General features: G+C 52.7%; 1 protein-coding gene across 1 annotated transcript in view; it reads left to right on the forward strand.

Annotated features, from left to right (window-relative positions):
* Window positions 1–9,267, forward strand: part of VIPR1 (vasoactive intestinal peptide receptor 1) — a 33,107-nt gene extending 23,840 nt beyond the window's left edge. The window contains exons 7-13 of the mRNA XM_055557951.1: window positions 1,211–1,364; window positions 1,903–1,963; window positions 2,171–2,237; window positions 2,612–2,703; window positions 5,449–5,578; window positions 5,808–5,849; window positions 6,528–9,267. Coding sequence (XP_055413926.1) covers window positions 1,211–1,364; window positions 1,903–1,963; window positions 2,171–2,237; window positions 2,612–2,703; window positions 5,449–5,578; window positions 5,808–5,849; window positions 6,528–6,719 — 738 coding nt within the window. The 3' untranslated portion in view covers window positions 6,720–9,267. The remainder of the gene's footprint in view (window positions 1–1,210; window positions 1,365–1,902; window positions 1,964–2,170; window positions 2,238–2,611; window positions 2,704–5,448; window positions 5,579–5,807; window positions 5,850–6,527) is intronic.
* Window positions 9,268–19,445: the final 10,178 nt, after the last annotated feature.

The raw sequence follows: 19,445 nt of genomic DNA on the forward strand, positions 1-19,445 counted from the left end.
GAGCCTGAGGTCTGGGTACAGGGAGGAGTGAAAACAGAAGACTTCCTGGAGGACGGTGTCTCTAAGCTCTGGCTTACATGTATCTGGGCTCACTTTGAAATGGAAGATTGTTTCTGGGAGAGGACAGAGGGTCCAGAAGACCTTCTGATCATGCCAGCTGGGCCTCCAAGAGCCCCTGATTGCCCTCCCCAGGGGTGTCCCTGACTTCTCCCTTGTCCTCACCCACATGGCTAGGGAACCCGTTCTTCACCTATCTTCTCCAGCCCCCAAGAAGAATGAGCACCCCTCCTGTCTCCTCTTTTTCCTAATTTCTTCATCCCCCTTATCTTCCTCTTCTCTGTCCCTATCTTTCCCCAACAATTCCATCTCACCGCCCCCCATTTGCTTTATGGCTCACAGCCCCCCCTGCTACAGGCAATCTGTCTCCCCTCCCCTCCCCTGTCCCTGAGGCTCCTGACACAGTCCACAGCTCCTCTCCCTACACACTCAAGGGACTCTTGCTAATAAGAGCAAGAATTCTTCCTTATACCTCTTCCAGCTACTTTCCATAGTAATTGGAATAAGGTGATTGAGTAGCAGAGGTGGTAAGTGGATGGATTGGTAGCTGGATGGCTGAATAAATAATGTGCGGATGACTTGAGTAGGTGGAAGGATAAAAGGATGAAGTAAGAAAAATTGGATAGATGATGGGTAGAGGGGTGGGGTATATCAGTGGGTGGATGGACAAGTAGATAAATGAATGGATGAAGAGATGTCCAGCTGTCTGAGTCCATAGTGGATGTCTGATACGTAGATAATAGATGAATGGAGAGATTGCTAGGTGAGTGTGTCGATGGATTGGCAGATGGAAGATGGTGGTTGCCGATAGATGATGTGTGGATGCATGGATGGTAGATAGAAAGATGGGTGACTTGAAAGTGGATGCTGGGGGTAGGTGGGTAAGTGTATGGATAAGTGGATAGGTGGGTAGATGGATGACTGGGTGGGTAGGTGAGTTAATAGATACATAGATAGGAAGATAAATAGATAATACATTCATGGGTGGATAATTAAAATTGTGAGCTTATTCCAAAGCATCTGATGGTCTAAAATTAGAGCTAACAAGGAAGTTGGCTGTACTGCAGTTCTCTTGATCACCACAGACAGAAATGTAGGCAGGCAGGGACCCCTGCTTGCTCCAGTGAGCCCCCTCCCTGCTCCTCCCCTGCAGGTGGGCTGCAAGGCAGCCGTGGTCTTATTCCAGTACTGTGTCATGGCCAACTTCTTCTGGCTGCTGGTGGAGGGCCTCTACCTGCACACCCTGCTCGCCGTCTCCTTCTTCTCCGAGCGGAAGTACTTCTGGGGGTACATATTCATCGGCTGGGGTATGGTACCAGGGAGGGCTGCCAGGATGGGAACAAGGGGGCAAAGCTCGGGGAGCTCTTTAGGGGGGCGGGTACCAACCCAGCCTGCACCCTTAGGTCTTGCTGGGCTGCAAGTCCTACCTGCAGGGCACTCGGCCAAGGATCGAGAAAAGTCCTCCAATTGTCTGACCCCTGAGCAGGCGCCCTCTGGCTCCAGCTGCACCTCGGGCTGACCTGTGGGACAGACAGGCTCTCTGAACATCCTTCCACTTCCCCTTCACCCCTCGAAACACACAGGGATGCTGCTAATCTATAAAGCACCTCTGCCAAAAGGAGAGAAAGACTCCCGCTTTCTGTAGACAGGCACAGTCCCTCAGTCTCAAAGCTTCGCCCCCTCAGTAGCGTATCTCTGCAGAGTGAACTGTCTGCGTATGCCACCACGAGTGACTGCATTGGAAACCCTCCCTATTCTCTCCCTGTCCCTCCCTGGTTCTTCCTCCTCATCTCTCCCTCTTTCTCCCATGCCCTCTCCTCTTTCTCTCTCCTTTGGTCCTGACAGGGGTGCCCAGCACATTCACCCTGGTATGGACCATCATCAGGATCCACTTTGAGGATTATGGGTGAGCGGTCAGCCGGCCCCCTCCTCCTGGCTCCCGACACTCAGGGCAGATCCCCTGGGTGGGATCAGGAGGGGCTGGGGAGTAACAGCCTCGGGGCCAGTGGTTTTTAAAGGGCTCCGGGGCAGAGCTGGGGACGGTGGGAGGACGACTGACTCTCTTGGGCCGAGGACAAGCTCTCTCCTTCTCCCCCACCGTCCCCTGCCCCAGATGCTGGGACACAATCAACTCCTCACTGTGGTGGATCATAAAGGCCCCCATCCTTGCCTCCATCTTGGTAAGCCCTGCTCCCACCATTTAGGGATGGGGAGACTGGGCCCAGAGTGGGTAGGCAATTGACCAAGGCCCCACTGGACATTCACGTCTAGGTCAGAACTGAAACCTAGACTTCCTGATCGATGCCTGAGGCAGGACTGTCCCTAGCTCTTTCCCCAGAAGGTCTTCCTTTAGAGTAGAGAAAGCAAATGGGGAGGCCCAGCCCTTGGGGATGTGAAAGAGGGTTCCTGGATGACTCTCCTGAACAGGGAAGAGCTAGGGAAAAGGTACAATAGACAGGTAACTTGGCCTTGGCAGAAAAGGCCATCAGTCCAGGGGACTAGACACCCTGCCTCCCCTCCCTGACCACCTAACCTTGGCCCCACCACCCACCAGGTGAATTTCATCCTGTTCATTCGCATCATTGGAATCCTGGTTCAGAAACTGCGGCCCCCAGATGTCGGGAAGAGTGACAGCAGCCCGTACTCGTGAGTACAGGCCCAGGGCCCCAGCCCTCCCAGCTCCAGTCCTCAGATCATTCCCCATTCCCTAGAAGCTCCCCTCCAGAGTCACCAAACAGCCAGCATGCTCTGCCCAGCTCCACCCCATGGCCTGGCTTAGTCCACACATGTCCCCACCCCAACCCTCCCCTGGCCCATGAGTCCCAGGCCTACTTCTCTTCACAACTTACCTAGAAGGGGATCTGCCCTGCTGTGTATCTGCTGCTAAACTAGGGAGCTCGAGAAGATAGTGGATAACCTGTGTCCTGTTCACACTATGTGCCCAGTGCCTGACTCGTGCCTGGCACAAAAATGAGGTGTGGTAGACGGATGCCTAGGAGGAGCCCCAGGTCTACCAAGGAGACAGCCATATTCAGGACTCAGTACCCCCTGAGAGTAGTAATGGCACCCACATGTTACATGCCAGGCGCGTGCAATGGGGTTTCCAGGCTTCATCTCATTCCATCCATATAGTCTCCTCCAAGTGTTAGTCGCTCGGTCATGTCTGACTCTCTGTGACCCCATGGACTGTAGCCTCCCAGGCTCCTCTGTCCATGGGATTCTCCAGGCAAGAATACTGGAGTGGGTTGCCATTTCCTTCTCCAAGTCTCCTCCAAATCATACCCATTTCACAGATGAGGAAACTGACCCATACTCCCTCCTCCTCCTCAAAGGTTTGGGAGCACATCACCATGGCAGGGCGAGGGCATACTGCCCATGGGGACAGAGGTCATAGCCTTGCCTGAAAGGCGTGAGGGGCAGTCCTGTGCTTGTGGGGATGAGAGAACCGGCAGGTTTCATGAGAACAATTAGGCTGGAAGACAGAACTAGAAAAACCCAAAGCGGGTGGCTGTGGGAGGGTGAGTCGGTCTGTACACCCACAGATGGGAACAGGAGATTGATTATATGCACCACACAGACAAGGCAAACCTGGGGCATCCCACCAGGGCCTTTCTGTGCTGGGATTCTAGAATGTTCTCCTGGGCCCAGCTTCTCTCTGGGGAATCTGTGCTGTTATTCTAATCTGGCTAGAAAGAATGTCACGAGCTGCTGGATTTAGGATTCTATTCTGGAATCCTGCGATTCTCTCTGATGAGACTAAGACGACTTGAGTTCCTGGTGTGACAGCTTTCCCTCCTGCTGGGTGTGGAGGCGGGGCTTCCCTTCCAGTCTGAGAAAGGAAGGCCCTTCAGGGGCTGCAGTGGGCCTGAGGGCTAGCACAGCAGGCCTGTGCCCCCTCTTCCTATACTTTGCCTGCGGGGCCTTGTTTCCCCCAAACGCACAACTGCTCAAAAGGGCTTGGATCTGAGGCAGAGCGAGCCGGTCATCGCCAGGTCCACGTGGGTGAGGTGGAAACTGAACAGCTGTCGGCAGGCAGGAGGTGGGGGGAGTGGAAGATGGAGCTCCCTGTGGGGGACTGTCAGCTCCCACTCTCCACCCCTCCACAAGCCTTCAGTTTAAAGAAAGCCTCCATCTGCCAGTCGCGGGTGCGTGGGATAGGTTTGCAGCCAGAGAGCAGTGGGCAGGGCTGGGGATATTGGTGTGATGGGGAACCAGGTCCAGGAAGGAGTGGGTGGGGCCAGGCCAGCTCTTCTGCCCAGTTTGCTGTGGGTCCTTAGACTTAGGGCTAGGCTCCCCTGGACTGACTGCCAGGGCAGGAGAGATAAAGGCAGAGACACATCCACCCCTCAGACCTCTCCCAGCCAGAGGACTGTGGGTTCACGCTGCCTGGACCAGCTATCAGGTCAGGGGGCTGGGAGGCCTGAACCAGGATGAGCCCTGTTCCACAGGAAAGCGGCGAGTCATTTCAAGTGAGTGTGGACCCTGCTGAGCACGCAAGGGTGGTAAAGGAAGAGCTGGTCTTTTGGAGAATGCTGGGGTTGCATGTATTGGTCAGAGGGAGAAAGGGGTGTGATCCCAGAATAGGTAGCAACTCCTGGGGAACTGGACACAGCAGAGAAGCCAAAGACAGGCCTTTGCTAGTTGACCCCGAGTCACCCTTGGTGACCAAGCACAAACTTGAGCACCCGCCATCCTCCCAAGTGACCTTGGACAGATGCGGTCAGCAACCCAATGACAAAGCCTTCCTTCCCAAAGGCCCTCAAATTCCAATAAAACATTGGTCTCTCATAAAAACATTGCACTTCGCAGCACCCAAAGCACTTCCGAGTTTACAGTGGTTGGATGGCATCACCAACTCAGTGGAGATGAGTTTGAGCAAACTCCGGGAGATAGTGAAGGACAGGGAAGCCTGGTGTGCTGCAGTCCATGGGATCCCAAAGAGTTGGACATGATGTAGAGACTGAAAAACCACTTCTCTTACTTGACCATGTTGAGCATACACTCACCCCATTGTACAGATTGTAGAAATTGAGACCAGGGAAAAACAAACCACGATGTCCCGTTGCTTAATATCCCCATTAGTGGCCATGGAGCCTGAAATAACCACTATTACGCATCATCCTCGGGTTTTTCAGCAGTGGCCTTCCTTTATGTGCTCTCCTCCAGGAAGTGAAATAGAGGGGTTACACTCTGTCTCTCATGAGCCTGTCCAGAGGAGGAGGGCTGGGGGGCATGAGGATATAGGCACTGCAGATACGGAACAGAAATATGTGGGCAAAGGGCTGGCGAGAACCCACAGCCCATCCTCACACATCCTGCTCCTTGTCCCTGTCTTCTGTGGCCACATGTGTGGACACGCATGCCCACTGCCTGCCCCTCCCCTGTCCCCAGGAGATTGGCAAAGTCCACCCTTCTGCTGATCCCCCTGTTTGGCGTGCACTACATCATGTTCGCCTTCTTCCCCGACAACTTTAAGGCTGAAGTGAAACTGGTCTTTGAGCTCGTCGTGGGTTCTTTCCAGGTAGGAACTGTGGACGTAAGGCTGCATTCTTCTCTGGGCTTTAAGGGAGGGGATTCTCCTGGGGCCTTGGCCTCTTGTCCCTAGGTGCCAATCTTTCCATTGTAATAAGTATCTATTAAGCACCTACTCTACATTTAGCCCTTTGATTAACTGAGGGAACACAGGTAGGGCAGGGCTTGGGGCTTTCTGGGTCTATCTTCCTCACTTCTCCTGCTCCCTTCCTCCCCAGGGTTTCGTGGTGGCCATCCTCTACTGCTTCCTGAATGGCGAGGTAAGCCCCTCCCAGAACTTGGGGGCCAGGGAACAGAGTCTTGTAGCCCCAGGGTCCAAAAACCCTGATGTGTAGAGCAGAGAAGGGTCAAACCTTGCTATGCCAAAGGTGGTCCTCAGACTAGTACGTCAGTGATGGCACCTAGGACCTTGCTTAAAATGCTGATTTCTGAGACGACCCCGGACTTGCTGACTTTGAATCTGCTTTTAAGAAAATCTCCGGGGATTCGTGTGATTCGTGAGAGAAGAATGTGAGAAGTGCTGTGTTGGGTGGCTATGTGCAGTGTGAGCGGGGATGGTTGGAGGCAGCAAGAGAAGGTTGAGTCACTGTGGAGTCTGGTTACAAAGCAAAAAATCTACTTGGATGAGTTCAAGTGATTTAGAAGGCAAAGATCAGGAGACTACAGTACAGCCACCCCAGGCAGCATCCCACTCCCTCCCTAGACTGCATTCTCTGAACTTCTCTGGCTCCCACCTCCCTCAACTCCAATCGCTTGATTTGACCTGGCTCCACCAAGGAGGTCCCATCTCTGCAGCACCCAAAGTAGCATCTGGCCCCTCACATTAGACTCCTCAAGAGGATATGACTGACTGGGTCCACATCCTAGATGGAGTACAGCCCAGTCAGCATGGCAGGAGGCTTCCTTGGGGCGGGCCTGACCATTCTCCCTTCTCCCAGGTGCAGGCAGAGCTGCGGCGGAAGTGGCGGCGCTGGCACCTGCAGGGCGTCTTGGGTTGGGACCCCAAATACCAGCACCCATCCGCAGGCAGCAACGGGGCCACGTGCAGCACGCAGGTCTCCATGCTGACCCGTGTCAGCCCGGGTGCAGGCCGCTCCTCCAGCTTCCAGGCTGAAGTCTCCCTGGTCTGACCGCCAGGTGCCCAGGCGGGTGGGCAACCCCTCTCGCCGGCACCGCCCGCCACCCCGCGCGGCACCGGGGGCAGAGACCTCTCGGGCGAGGTCAGCCCCAGCCCTGAGCTCAGGAGGCTTCCCAGGGCCCCCAGATCACTGTCCGGAAGCCCCTGGAGAACGCTGCCTTTGCGCCTGCCTGGAGAGTCGAGGGTACATAGGTGGAGGAACACTGGAAGCTCCTACCTGGAAGACGTGGGGTGAAGCTCAGTCTTCAGACTCCGCCCCCAAAGACTCCCTCCGCCAATCGAGGGCAAGAAACCTGCATATTCTCACCTGATTCCACCCCCGGTAGCTCTCGCGAGCCATCGGAGAAAGGCCGCAGCCTATCCCCTAGACAGTGCATTTGGGAATGTGCTGTTATCTCAGGCGACAAGGGTACTGCCCCAAAAGGTCACCTGCCACCACCACCTGGACAGTGCCTGAAGTTCCACCGCTGACATCAAGTTCTTTTGGGTTAAGCATCACCATTCAGGCATCTCTCCAAACATGCGGTCCCCTCCCTCAGTGCCTCCTCATAGCTGCCAGCTCTTCGCAGTGAATGAGTTTTTCTGCCTCCAGCAGGTGCGGTTGTAAACAAGGAGTTTTTAGTTTGGGGAGGGCAGCTATCTCCATAGTCCCTGCTAAGGTGGAGTTGCCCCGGGATGGCTGGACCAATTCCAGTAGATTACCTCCAGCCCTACCGATCCTCATGGGCTATGGGAGCTGCCCACCTGTGTGCCAACTATTAGCACCAGGCTCAGAGGTGATGGACGCTCACAGGCCCCTTCATCCTCACAGCAACCCAGCAAGGTGGGCAGTAAATCACAGTGAGCCTCACACAGAGCAGGTACCTCACCTTGTCACACAGACAGGATTTGAACTCAGATCTTGCTGATGGGAAAGTGAAAGCACAGACTTTTATGCTGCCTTTTATATATTGTAACCAGCTGGATCCTCTTGCTTATTTGTATCACCATTGGTATTATTATTAGCACTATCCCCAAACCCCATTCCCATTCTCCCCGGAGTGTGGCTGAGGAGTCCTCTGGCCCGTGTATCCTCTGGACAAGAGCCTGGGGGTTGTCACAGCCTGTATCTTCCCCGCACTCCTGTGGCCACATGGCTTGCTACCCACGCCCCAGCCAGAAGATCCCCTCAGGACTGCAAACAGGCTTGTGCAACAATAAACACTGGGTTGGATTAGCCGGTTTTCCTGGTGGTTGGTGTTCCCATGTGGGATAAAATGGGGACCAGCTTCCAACTCGTGGCCCTCCCCCCATCCCCCATTCCAAGGAGGGCTGGTCAAAATTGTCACCGAAGTCAGACGCCACCACCCCTCTGGCTTCCATGTGAGGAACACAGTTCTAAGGGCTTTCAACTCACATATTGCTCAGTGGTACCCTCTTCTCTCCTCTGAGGGTGGTGAAGTTCCATCCCGTCCTTGTTGTGTCCCCCTGCCCCCTAAATCCAACCAAGAAGAGACAGTTCTATTCTTAGAACTATACAAGACAGCTGACAGAGCTGTCTGCAGTCCCAGAAGTGGTTATGTCTGGGCACTGACACCCAAGGAGCATGCAGGTCATGAGATGACCATGTTGCCGTTGTCCAGGTGGCAGAGGACAGAATAAATGTCACCAGAAACAGACAATACCTCTAATAGGTTTAAACACAGAGGCTGCAGGGTGAAAAGATGATGCTGGTCAGCAAGGGATGGGTTCAAAGCCATTGCTCCAGTTGACCTCCTTGGGTTCCCCTTCCTGCAAACTTTCTGCCTGGTCCTGGCCCAGTCACCACTCTGCCTAAAATCCCTCCATTAGTGAGTCATATCTGGGAAGAGAAGCAGAGTTATCATCCAGGAGAATGGAAAAAGAGAGAGAGACCCAAGACAGGGACAAAAAAAAAAAAAAAAAGGACAGAGGTGGGGCCCTGCCACCCCACAACTCCCCCCTCCTGGCAGGGGTTGAGGGGCATTCAGGAATGGAGAGAAGTTGAGACACTGTTCCTGGCCAGCAGAGGTCATGAGCAGACATCCTAGGCTGCGTATGAACTGGGAGTAGAATAGGGGTGACCACGAGCAGAATTTCTCCTGCACCCCTCACCAGTACCTCTGCTGCCTTTCTGGGCACGGTCAGACCAGACCAGCTCATCTCTATCGCCACCTGGTGGGTGCCTCGAGGACTTCACCAAGGTTAGCCTTAGGGACCCAAATACCTGAGTGACGCCCCTCCCCAGAAAGCTAGGTGACAGAGAGGTCAGGCCTCTCTCCTCAGATCCATTTCAGAATGAGATTCAAGAGAGAGAGGAGGTGGTGAGGACACAGGATTGATGATCCCAGAGACAGCTTGGGATGAAGGAGACCCAGGATGGGCCCTCCAACCAAGCCCTTGTGACAGTGCTTCCAGCCTCAGACCCAGCTGTGACCCCAGGTAGAACCAGACCTCTGGTAGCCTGCAGGCGAGGCCCTGGCCTTGACCACATCTGACCCCAGACCCTGAGGACAAAGCCCAGTTAACTCAGGTGGGCTCACTCTGGGAAGACAAAGACAAGTAGCACCCCCACCATCCTGTCACAGACTGCCATCATGTGGACGACTCCTGCCACTCCAGGGGGCAGTATGCCCAAGGAGGGTGACCAGTCTGCCAGTAGAATTGATAAGGAGCATCTTCCAGGTGAGGGGTACTTCCTGAGAACTAGGGAAGAGTTGCCAGATCCCAAGGGAGCAGAAGAGGTGCCAGAATCACCTGAATCCAAGTAAGCAAGTATGGGGGGCTCTTTGCAGCAGGAATTCAGTGGGGGCTTCTTAAATGAAGCCAAAGGGGGAGGGTGGGTTTGGAGCAGGCCACTCTGGCTGCTGAGAAGAACCCTAGGGGTGGGACAAGGAAAAGCTGCCAGTCCATCATCCAGATGCGGAGGACCTGGTTTGGAACATGCTGAAGTAAGGTCTGTGGGGTACCTGGGAAAAAACCCAAGACTGCTGGAACCTGACCTAAGGGGCCAGAGCCCAGGCAGGAGGTAGGGAGACCAGAGCAGCCCCCGGGGGTGGGCTCAGGGAGTCTATATCCCCAGGCACCTCCATCTGGCTGGCAGGCAGGGGTGGTTGGAGTGAAGAGCTGGTATCAGTGACTCAGTTCCCATCACTTGCCTAGGGCCTGTTTTAACGGGCAATGACCCCCCACCCCCACCCTCCGCTCCTTACTGTTCCCTCCATGTGGGAACAGGAACTGCTCTTATCTCTCCCGGGGGAGGGGGCCGGAGCCACAGCTGGCAGTCATTAAACACCCTGATCAGGCCGGGGATGGCTGAGATATTAATAGCTAGGAGTCGATGGCCTGGGAGACGCAGCCTCCCAGAAAAAGGGACAGAACCCTCTGCAGGCCATGGGGGGATGAGGAGGATGGGTCAGGAGGCCATCCAGGCAATGCCCCAGCTCCCAGGCAGGACAGATGAAATCCAGAGAGGAGGGAAGAGACTTGGGATCGCCAGTAAGTCATCAGTGCGGCCCAGCCTTGAACTCAGTTCCCACAGCCCCAGAACCCTGCCTCATTATATGAATTGTCATAAGTCAGATTCACTTTGATTGCCCTGTACAGAAAGCTAAAGGCAGACCTAATTGGTGAGCCTGAATCTTTATTGTCTTTATTCCAAAATCTTGATTTTTTTTGTTCATTTTGTGCTTTGACATTAGTTTTTATTTTTTTTAAATATTGCATTAAAATACTTATCCTGATTACCACTGAGTTTTTTGTAACCCCCTTAAGTTTTGCATCCAAAAACAGTGCCTCACTTGCCTCACCATAGTCCCAGCCCAGCTCCCAAAGGTCCCAGTGTCTCTGAGCTCAGCGTATTGGCATGGAAAAAACTTTGAAGAGTTCTGAGCCAGCCTCTATGTGGCCCAGAGGGAAGGGGTCCTGCCAGGGTGATGCCCACTAGAAGTAGGGAGCTCCAGATTAATTCAGAGGCTCAATAAATGTCAACTTAGACCTAGATGTTTCCTGTCCACTCTACCATCCTCAATATGTTGACTTTTGTCCTCAGACTTATTGTCTCTTAATTGCAAGATGGTTGCTGTTGCTCCAAGCATCACATCCTTACAGGACCCCATTCACTGGCAGGGAGGAGAGTGCTTCCTGTGTGTCTCTTTTTTGTCAGGAAAATAAGCTATCCCAGAACCTACTTTCTATATACTCTCTTCAGGCTCTTTGGCTAGGACTAGGTCACACACGCAAGCCCTGGCTGTAAGAGAGACCCCGCTTTCAGAGGCAAGTTGATCTAATAAGGAAGAAGGATAGATCTGATAGAGGCAGATAGCTATTGAGTAGGCAACCAACAGAGTCTGACTCTCAGTCTCCTTTGGGACGCCTCTTTGGGTAAGTGTATGGCCTTCTGTATTCCCTCCATCTAAGCCTGGGGGTGTGGTAGATGGCAGAGGGGAGGAAGCCAAACCAGTAATGGGTCAGTGGTCAGACCTAGAGAACACTCTAAATCTCTGTGCAAAAAGAGATTTTAAACATTTATCATTTATTTATTTACTTGGTTGTACCCAGTCTTGGTTGCAGCATTTGGGTTCTTGTTCCCTGGGACTGAACCCAGATTCCCCTGCATTAGGAGCGCAGTCTTAGCCACTCAACCACAAGGGAAGTCCCAGAAAGAGATTGAAAGTAGGAAGGTAAACAAACGTATAAAAGTTTGGAAGAATGGAAACTAGGGCACGCCTAGCTTTGTGGTCACACCACCCCAACTACCTTGAAGGAAATTATTGTCAGTGTCCGAGTTGCACATCCATTAAACTGGTGACAAGGAAGTAGAGCATAGTGTGCTGCTGTGGCAAAAACTCACATCTGCCAGATCCCACCCAGCAGCCGCCGCGCTGCAGGAAGAGAGGCCCCCACTCCCCTTCTGCCTTCCACTTGCTCCCAAAGAGCCTCCCTCTAAGTTGCATCTGAATTCTCAGCAGTCGGGGGGTCTGGGCCTTCTAGCCCCTGCAACCCAGGGAAATATGGAGGGGGCTAGGGAGGGGACACCAAGGGCCAGTGGGCCGTTTCTAGCACAGAGGCTCAGGTGACTTTGCGGCCTGAGTCCCCAGAAATCAGAGCCCATGACCAGGAACCAGGAACAGGGAACAGAGAAATATGACAAAGGGAAACCGAGAGCGCCAATACTCCAGGTGGGTTATTGAGCTGGTCACCACTCTGCCAGTGGGAACTCGTGTCCACGGGGACCCTCCAAGGAGTGCCTCACACTGCTGGGCAGGGCAGGACTGAGTGTAAGCGGATGCCTGCAGCTGTCCCACAATGACTCTGGAGGCCCTGGGGCAGAAAGCAAGAGCTGTGTGGGACAGCTGAGGTGGGGTCAGTCCCGTCTTTCCTGCAGGAGCAGCAGAGGCGGGTGAAGAAGACACGAGGCAGAGCCCAGTACAGGTGGCCTTGTGGCAGGAGAGAAAGAAGCCTGGAACAAACTAGGCTAGAGTCTTCTAAGGTCTCGGTGGGCATTCACGGTGGCCAGGCGCTCATGGGCTCCCAGCCTGTGCTCCCGGCTCTAGGCCCCATCTCAGTTCACTCTGGCTCCTCAGATCCCTCCAGCCCCAGCCATCCCTCCATTTCCACCCTGGGGATGAGCTGCTCTCACCTCTGCACTGGGCTCAGCAATGCTGAGACAGGCCCACAGGTCCCCACTCAGCCACCTTCCCCGTGCTGAGTAGAGGAACTTCTGGAACCTTCCAGGCCTCTGGGAGTGGAAGGAGGCTTGAGAGAAGGTGCCTACTCAGACCTTCTTGCCTTCAAATCTGTAGCTCCACTGTTTTCACCCAGCAAGGCCTCCTGAGAGCCACAGGCTGCCTGGTGGGGGACGAGGGAGGACAGAGGGGGACAACGCAGAGGGGGACACACCCGCCTCTAGCTTCAGTTTTCAATTCCTTTCCCTTCAAGGTTTCATCCCAGAGAATGAAACCTAAACAAGCATCTGAGAGATGTGTCCCCTCCCCTTCCCACCACTCACCAGCTGAAGCTGGGTTTTCTTCCCCAGCTCCACCCTCTCCCCCATCCTCCCCCCATCCTCAGCCCCTCATCCTCCCCCATCCTCAGCCCCTCCTCCTCCTTCCCTCCATCCTCCCCTCCCCACATCCTCCCTGCTCCCAGAGATGGCTTCACCCATCCCCACCCCTTCCCTGGTTGTCATGGTGGAAGGGCTTCAAAGGAGTGTGATTTCAGGGCTTAGGGCATGAGAATGATACCGGTTTATTATTTTCACAGTATTAACGTCATTCTGTTCACTCAGCAAATAGTGACTGAGCTCTTGCTGTGTGCACTGTTCTAAACAGAGACCAAGGCAGAGGTCCTGTGCTCACAGAGCTGAGCCTCCGATGGAGGAGTCAATAAATAAGAGAGGAAAATTATAGAATAAAGAAGGCAAGACGGGCTTGGGGAAGGGGTGCTCTGTTGGTTGGGGTGGTTGGACAAGGTCACCCCAAAGGGTGGTGCGGTGACAGGCGGTTTCCCTTTCCTGGTCATCAGAGGATTTTAAACCATATATGTCAGAACTGGGGCCCAGAGACTTTGAGGTCCAGGTCAAAAGATCCAGTCCCCTGCATGTGCAGCAGCAGCCCTGACAGTATGTGAGAGCTACATCCTGGGCCTTGGGGCCTCAATGCTGTCGGAACCTCCCCTAAGCAGGGGCTCCAGTGCCCACAGCTTGCATGGTCACTGGGAGGGGATACCTGCTCAGACACGGGGAGAGTTGTTCCTTGGAGCTACACTGTGGCAGTAACCCGGTCCAGAGATTCCATCTGGGTGTGGGGGCCAATAGGCAACCCCCCCCAACACCGGTTCAGTGTCCTCTGTGCCAAGTGACAGAGAACAGACCGCTCTTGAAAAGACTAATATTTACTCTTCAAATGGGCGCTGGCACAGGCTATTTCCTGCAACTGGCGACTGGCTCACCCCATGGGCTGGACACGACAAGAGGCGTTCCGGGAGACAGGCTGATGTCCCCGCGGACACCAGCTGCCCCGAACGAGACAGCATCTTTGAGATGGGAACGGTATGTTCCAAGGTCCCATCTCGTCATCTCATCTCTGCTTGCGCACCTTCATGGTGGGTGCTCACGACCTCCCGAGTGCTGTTGGACAGCCCTGTGAGAAAGTGCATCCTTGTTCTGGCCCGTGTTCCTTGCTTTCAGCCCTCGCTCTCATCCCTGGGGCCTCGGAAAATGTGCCTGGAACAACCCCTCAGGGCAGGCATGGTCCTGGTCCCCTTCTTGCCTCCCAGCTCCAGCCCCCTCCAGTTTCACTTCCCCAGGGCTCACTCTGCCGGCCCCGGAGCCAGAACAGGCTATTTATGGGGTGGGAGGGAGACTCGCCTTGGGTGCACCTCTGTCCCCTGCAGCTGTGTGCTGTCCCCGTGAGAGCCCTTTAGCGGAGTGCCTCCTGTGGGAAAGAACCTCCTCCAGGAAACTCTTGGTCAGACGGCCTGAATCTAAGGAGAGGGTCCCTGGCGGCCAGAGTCGGCTCCCACCCACCTGCGTTCCCTCTCTGCAACCGCCTCCTCTCTGTTCTCTCCCCTCCCCCTGCCCCCATGGGTCCCAGAAACCATCCCTACCCATTACAGCCCCTGGGCTTGGCTCAAGCTCCCCAGTGGAGCCCAGGAGGCTGAAACACTCCAGAAGCACACGGGCCTTCGGAGGACCCAGAGGCAGGCCCTGTCAACCCGTCAAGTCCAGTCAGGCCAGGGCACCCTGGAAAGATCTCCAGGGGCAACGCAGTCCCCCTGGTTCTTCCAGGGCTCTCAGACCTAGCTGCTGACTCTAGCCAGTCCTCTTTTTGTTGTTGTTTTTTGGTTGGTGGGTTTTTTTAATTCCTTATTTTCTCTATGCGTGCTAAGTCATTTCAGTCATGTCCGACTCTTTGCGACCCCAGGGACTATAGCCCTGTATAGTCCTCCTGTCAGGGGACAGGCTCCTCTGTCCATGGACATTCTCCAGGCAAGAATACTGGAGTGGGTTGCCGTGCCCTCCTCCACGGGATTTTCCCGACCCAGGGATCGAACCCGTGTCTCTTACGTCTTCTGTATTTACCTAACTCCCAAACTTCTGACTCCTTATAGGCAACCATTCAGATGCATTTGACATGGATCTTTGGGAGTATATTCTTAGGAAATATGTCATCATTTTGTGCACATATGTTTCTAATTTGTATAAATGTCATTTTTTTACTCTGTGCTACATTCTGAAGCTGTATCCATGCGGCTACATCTAAATCTGGCTCTTCTGCCTCCCGCCCACTGCCCCACAGTAAGCCTGCATGATTTATCCGTCACGGTAGACATACCAGTTGCTTTCTGCCAATGAAAGTAATGCTTCAGTAAACATTTCTCTTCATACGTGTCCCCTTAAGGATCTGTGTAAGAATTTCCCAGGGACACAGAACTAGAATCGAAGTTTCCACAGCATAAGGTGCAGGTATGCTAAATTTTGAGAGGCAGCTGTATCCGTTTTCTAGGACCGCCAGAACAAAGTGCCACAGGCTGGGTGGATGAAAGAACAGAAATTTATTTTTTCACATTTGTGAAGGCTAATAGTTGGAGATCAAGGTGATCCATAGGGCTGGTTCCTTCTTGGCTTACAGAAGAGCACCTCCTCCCTGTGCTCTCCTGAGGTCTCCCCTCTGTACATCTCTGTGTCCTAATCTCTACTTTTAAGAATTTGAGCCCTCTTCATATGATCTTTTCTTTTTAACCTTAATTACCTCTGTAAAGACCATATCACTTCCCTGGTGGTCCAGTAGTTACGGCTTCCCTTTCTAATACAGGGGGTGTGGGTTCAATCGCTGGTGAGGGAGCTAAGATTTCCTCCCCCCAAAACAAAACAAAACAGAAGCAATATTGTAACAAATTCAATAAAGATTTTTAAAATGATCCATATTTTTTAAAAGACCCCATCACCAAATACAGCCACATTTTGAGGCACAGGAGGTTAGGACTTTGACATATGAATTTGAGGAAAACACAGTCCAGCTCAATAACAGTAGCACAGCTCTTCAGACTGGCCATACATGAAGTCCCATATCCCCTCAACTTGCTCCAATACTTGCTGCCACCCAACTTTCTAAGTTTTGCCAAACTCATAGGCATAAGGTAATACCTTACAACTGTTTAAATAGGTATTTCTCTGTATTTCTAATGATTTTAAACATCTTCATATGCTTATTAGCTTTCTGGGTTTTCTCTTAGGCAATTTGCTCATTTTTCTGTTCAAGTCCCTTATCTTTCTTAATGATTTCAGGACTTGCTTGTATATTAATCCCTTGCTGATTTCAGACATTGTAAATATCTTCTCTCATTCTTTAAACTTTGTGCATGAAATCATGATTTGTATGTCATCAGATTCATTGAGCATTTCACCTTGAGGGTTGTGCTTGTGATGCGTTTTGTTTAAGAAGCACTCTTTCATCCCGGGTCAAATACAACACTCCCTGGTGTTCTTCAATGAATGAAATAGTTTTCGTCCTGCACATTCAACCGGGGATGTCTTAGAGCTGCTTCAGCAGAGCCAGGAGCACTCAGGTGGGCCCTTTCCTGAGCCTCACTCCTCTGCTGGCCCTGCCCAAGGATGCTACACAGCTGTCAGGCAGCAGCCCTGCTACCTGGCTCCACAGAGGTTCGGTTCAGTTCAGTTCAGTCACTTAGTCATGTCCAACTCTTTGCAACCCCATAACTGTAGCATGCCAGGCCTCCCTGTCCATCACCAACTCCCGGAGTCCACCCAAACCCATGTCCATTGAGTCAGTGTTAGAGTCCCAGAAAAAGGCAGGCAGTTCATCAGCCTAAACTAGCACACAGCCCTCCTGGCACAGAAAGGGCGCCCTTTATGGGCCAAGATCCCTTTTTATTCTCTGTGGCACTTTTTATTCCAAGTGCACCTTGTTCTCAGCCCAAAGGACAGAGCTCTTGGCTACACTGTCACCGCCTACCTAGGACAGGCCTCAACTCCTGCATCTGAACACAATAGGGTTGCACCTGATGGTGCCTAAAGGTTCTGTCAACTCCCAAATCCCAGAACTCAATAATCCAGATACTTATTTTAAAAGTCTTTGTCCTCCCCCGAAAATCTTCGCTCAGGACTGACGGTGACGAGAAACTTGGAGCATGTGTTCCCCTATGTGGTTAAGGCATGGTCAGGAAAGCTGGGTGCATTTGTTTTCTTTCTGGGGAATTTTATCAGCTGCTGAAGGAATCACCCTGCAAAACAGCACCGGTCCCTGGGCTGGGAACCTGGTGGTGTGCCCTCTGGTGGCCGTTTCCTGACAGGGCTAGTCCTGGGAAATGAAAAAAGAAAAAACGATATGACAGCTCAGAGCCCAGAACAGGGAAAGGTAACTAACTGGCTGTGGGCACACAGCCAGGCAGAAGCAGAGGCTGCAGAGAAGGCAGGCCTCCCAGCCCCCAGGCCAGGGCCACAGTTGCTATTTTGGTTTTCCCAAGGTTCTTCCTGGACCCATGATTGCATTCCAGACTCCAGGGATTAGTGCTGAAGACTATTTGAGCCTGTGCACCTGTCTAGACCTCACTGGACAAGAGGACTTGAATTTCATTTCTCTCAACACAACCCCCTCCATTATGCCAGGCCCACATCACCCCCTCTAGGAAAACAGACCCACAACTCAGAATTTTTCACACAAACACACAAGTTAATGAGCACCTTGGATTTATTCTCTTCCCACTTCTGGAGCCACCTCGTTTATTTTATATATATATGTGTATATATATATATACACACACACACATATATATATACATATATATATACACACACACATAGTATATAAACGGTTATACAACATTCTTTACCTATATCAACACGTTTAGACTTTATGACTGTCTGAAAGTTTGTTAAAACACACTCATCATATACTCAAAATAGATCTTCGTTATTACATGAAAACAGAAGAAGCTCATATAACAAGGGTAGCAAGCATTCAAAATTAATATGTGAAATAAATGGTTTTCCCTGGCTAAACAAGCCTCAATCTTTAATGCCCTCAATCTTCAATGGAGTAGAAAACTCCATTAAACAAAATGGAATCCTGGGGGCCACATCATATGAATGACTTATTGGATAATACTTGTAGAACAACCCAGAATCTGAGGGTTAAAGAAGGTCTTATGTACCCAGCACAGGGTGAAGGAGCAGAATGGATTTGATCATTTCACACTACATAAAGGTGCTTGCGGGCAACAGCCTTGCCATCAGTACATACGGGCAGATGTTCCTACATCCTTCATTCCCAGATTTTACTGACAAGTCTTTTTTCACAGGTTCTCTACCAATCACATTTCGCCAGCAATACAAGTTTGACATTACTGCTCCCAGATGGCAGAACCAGAGCTCTCCTCACCTGGGTCAGAAACAGGCCATGAGATCTGGTCTAACCAGCAGACCTGGCCTCTCTGGATCCTGGAGAACCAAACATCACTGGTACTAAAGGTGCTGTGCCTGGAAGGCAGGAGGCAGGTCCAGGGGCAGGAAGAGAGGCCACTACCTTCCTGCAGTGAAAGCATGAGGCGTTTTTTTGTAAAGCTCTGAAGACACAGCTGTGCTGAGCTGTGCTGCCTGAAGCATGCAGAACCTCTACACGCTGAGTGGACCAAATGCAAAGCCTTTCTCCTCCTGCATATAAACGATGGATTAACCCACCATCCCCTCCATGACTGCTTTTCCCCAGCCAACACCTCGCTGGGGAGCAGGCTGATATTACCACCATTTCCCAGAGGACCCCAGCCCATGGGCCACAACTTGCCCACTGTGGGGCCGGACTAAGTGGAAGAGCCGTGCCGACCTCCAGGCCTGGGCCGGATGACAGGGCGCTCCATCCTGCGTTACCTCCCCAGGGCACATCTACTCTCTTCTTCCACCTGTATTAATGCTCAGGGCGCACAGGTAAGGCTTCCCTGCACTTGACTGGGATTCTGTGTAGAATCGCTTGGAATGTGAGCAACATTGGGGCAGGTGTCTGCGTGCTCATCTGGCCTCCATAATCCCTCCCTGCTGGCCAGTCCTCACTTGCACTGTGCTGTTCTCTGAGGGTCACCCATCCCGGTGTGACGAGTGGCTGATTCCATCAAAGAACAGTGAACAGCAGCCCTGGTTGAAGGTATAGCGTGCAACCCCCATATGCCAAGGGGACAGCTGCTGTCTTCCAGCAACCAGCCAGGCCCCAGCTCCACTCTTCGTCTGCCCCCTGCTTCCTGCACCCCAAAGAGCCAGCCTTGCTGTGCGCCTGTGGTGCTCAGGGGAGAGGGCTGGGCCTCAGTGTCATCTGCTCCCTCTCTGAAGCTCCTGGACCCACCCTGTCGATTACAGTGAAAGGTGGCTTCCCCCTCCCTCCAGAGCCTCTAATTTCAGCCTCTGTCACTAGGACTGGAATGTTGGCAGCAGAAGTGCAAAGAGGCAGGGGAGACCTGAATGGGGGCACCTAGGAAAAGAACAGGGAACTCAAGGTGGGGGTGGAAGGAAGGATGCTAAGTGTTCTCATTTCCTTCCAATATCCTTTTTCTTACCCTTTGAAGATTTAAAACTGACTCACAGATAAAAGGGGTGCCAGCTGCAGAAGCAAAACCAGGAGCCTATGGTCATCCTCCCACTGCGGGCAGTGAGGCCTCTAGTACCGAGAGGAAATCCCACCCAAACATACCTCCAAGTGTCCCTGCCCAGGAC

This window comes from Bubalus kerabau, chromosome 20, assembly GCF_029407905.1.
Source record: "Bubalus kerabau isolate K-KA32 ecotype Philippines breed swamp buffalo chromosome 20, PCC_UOA_SB_1v2, whole genome shotgun sequence".
NCBI lineage: Eukaryota > Metazoa > Chordata > Mammalia > Artiodactyla > Bovidae > Bubalus > Bubalus kerabau.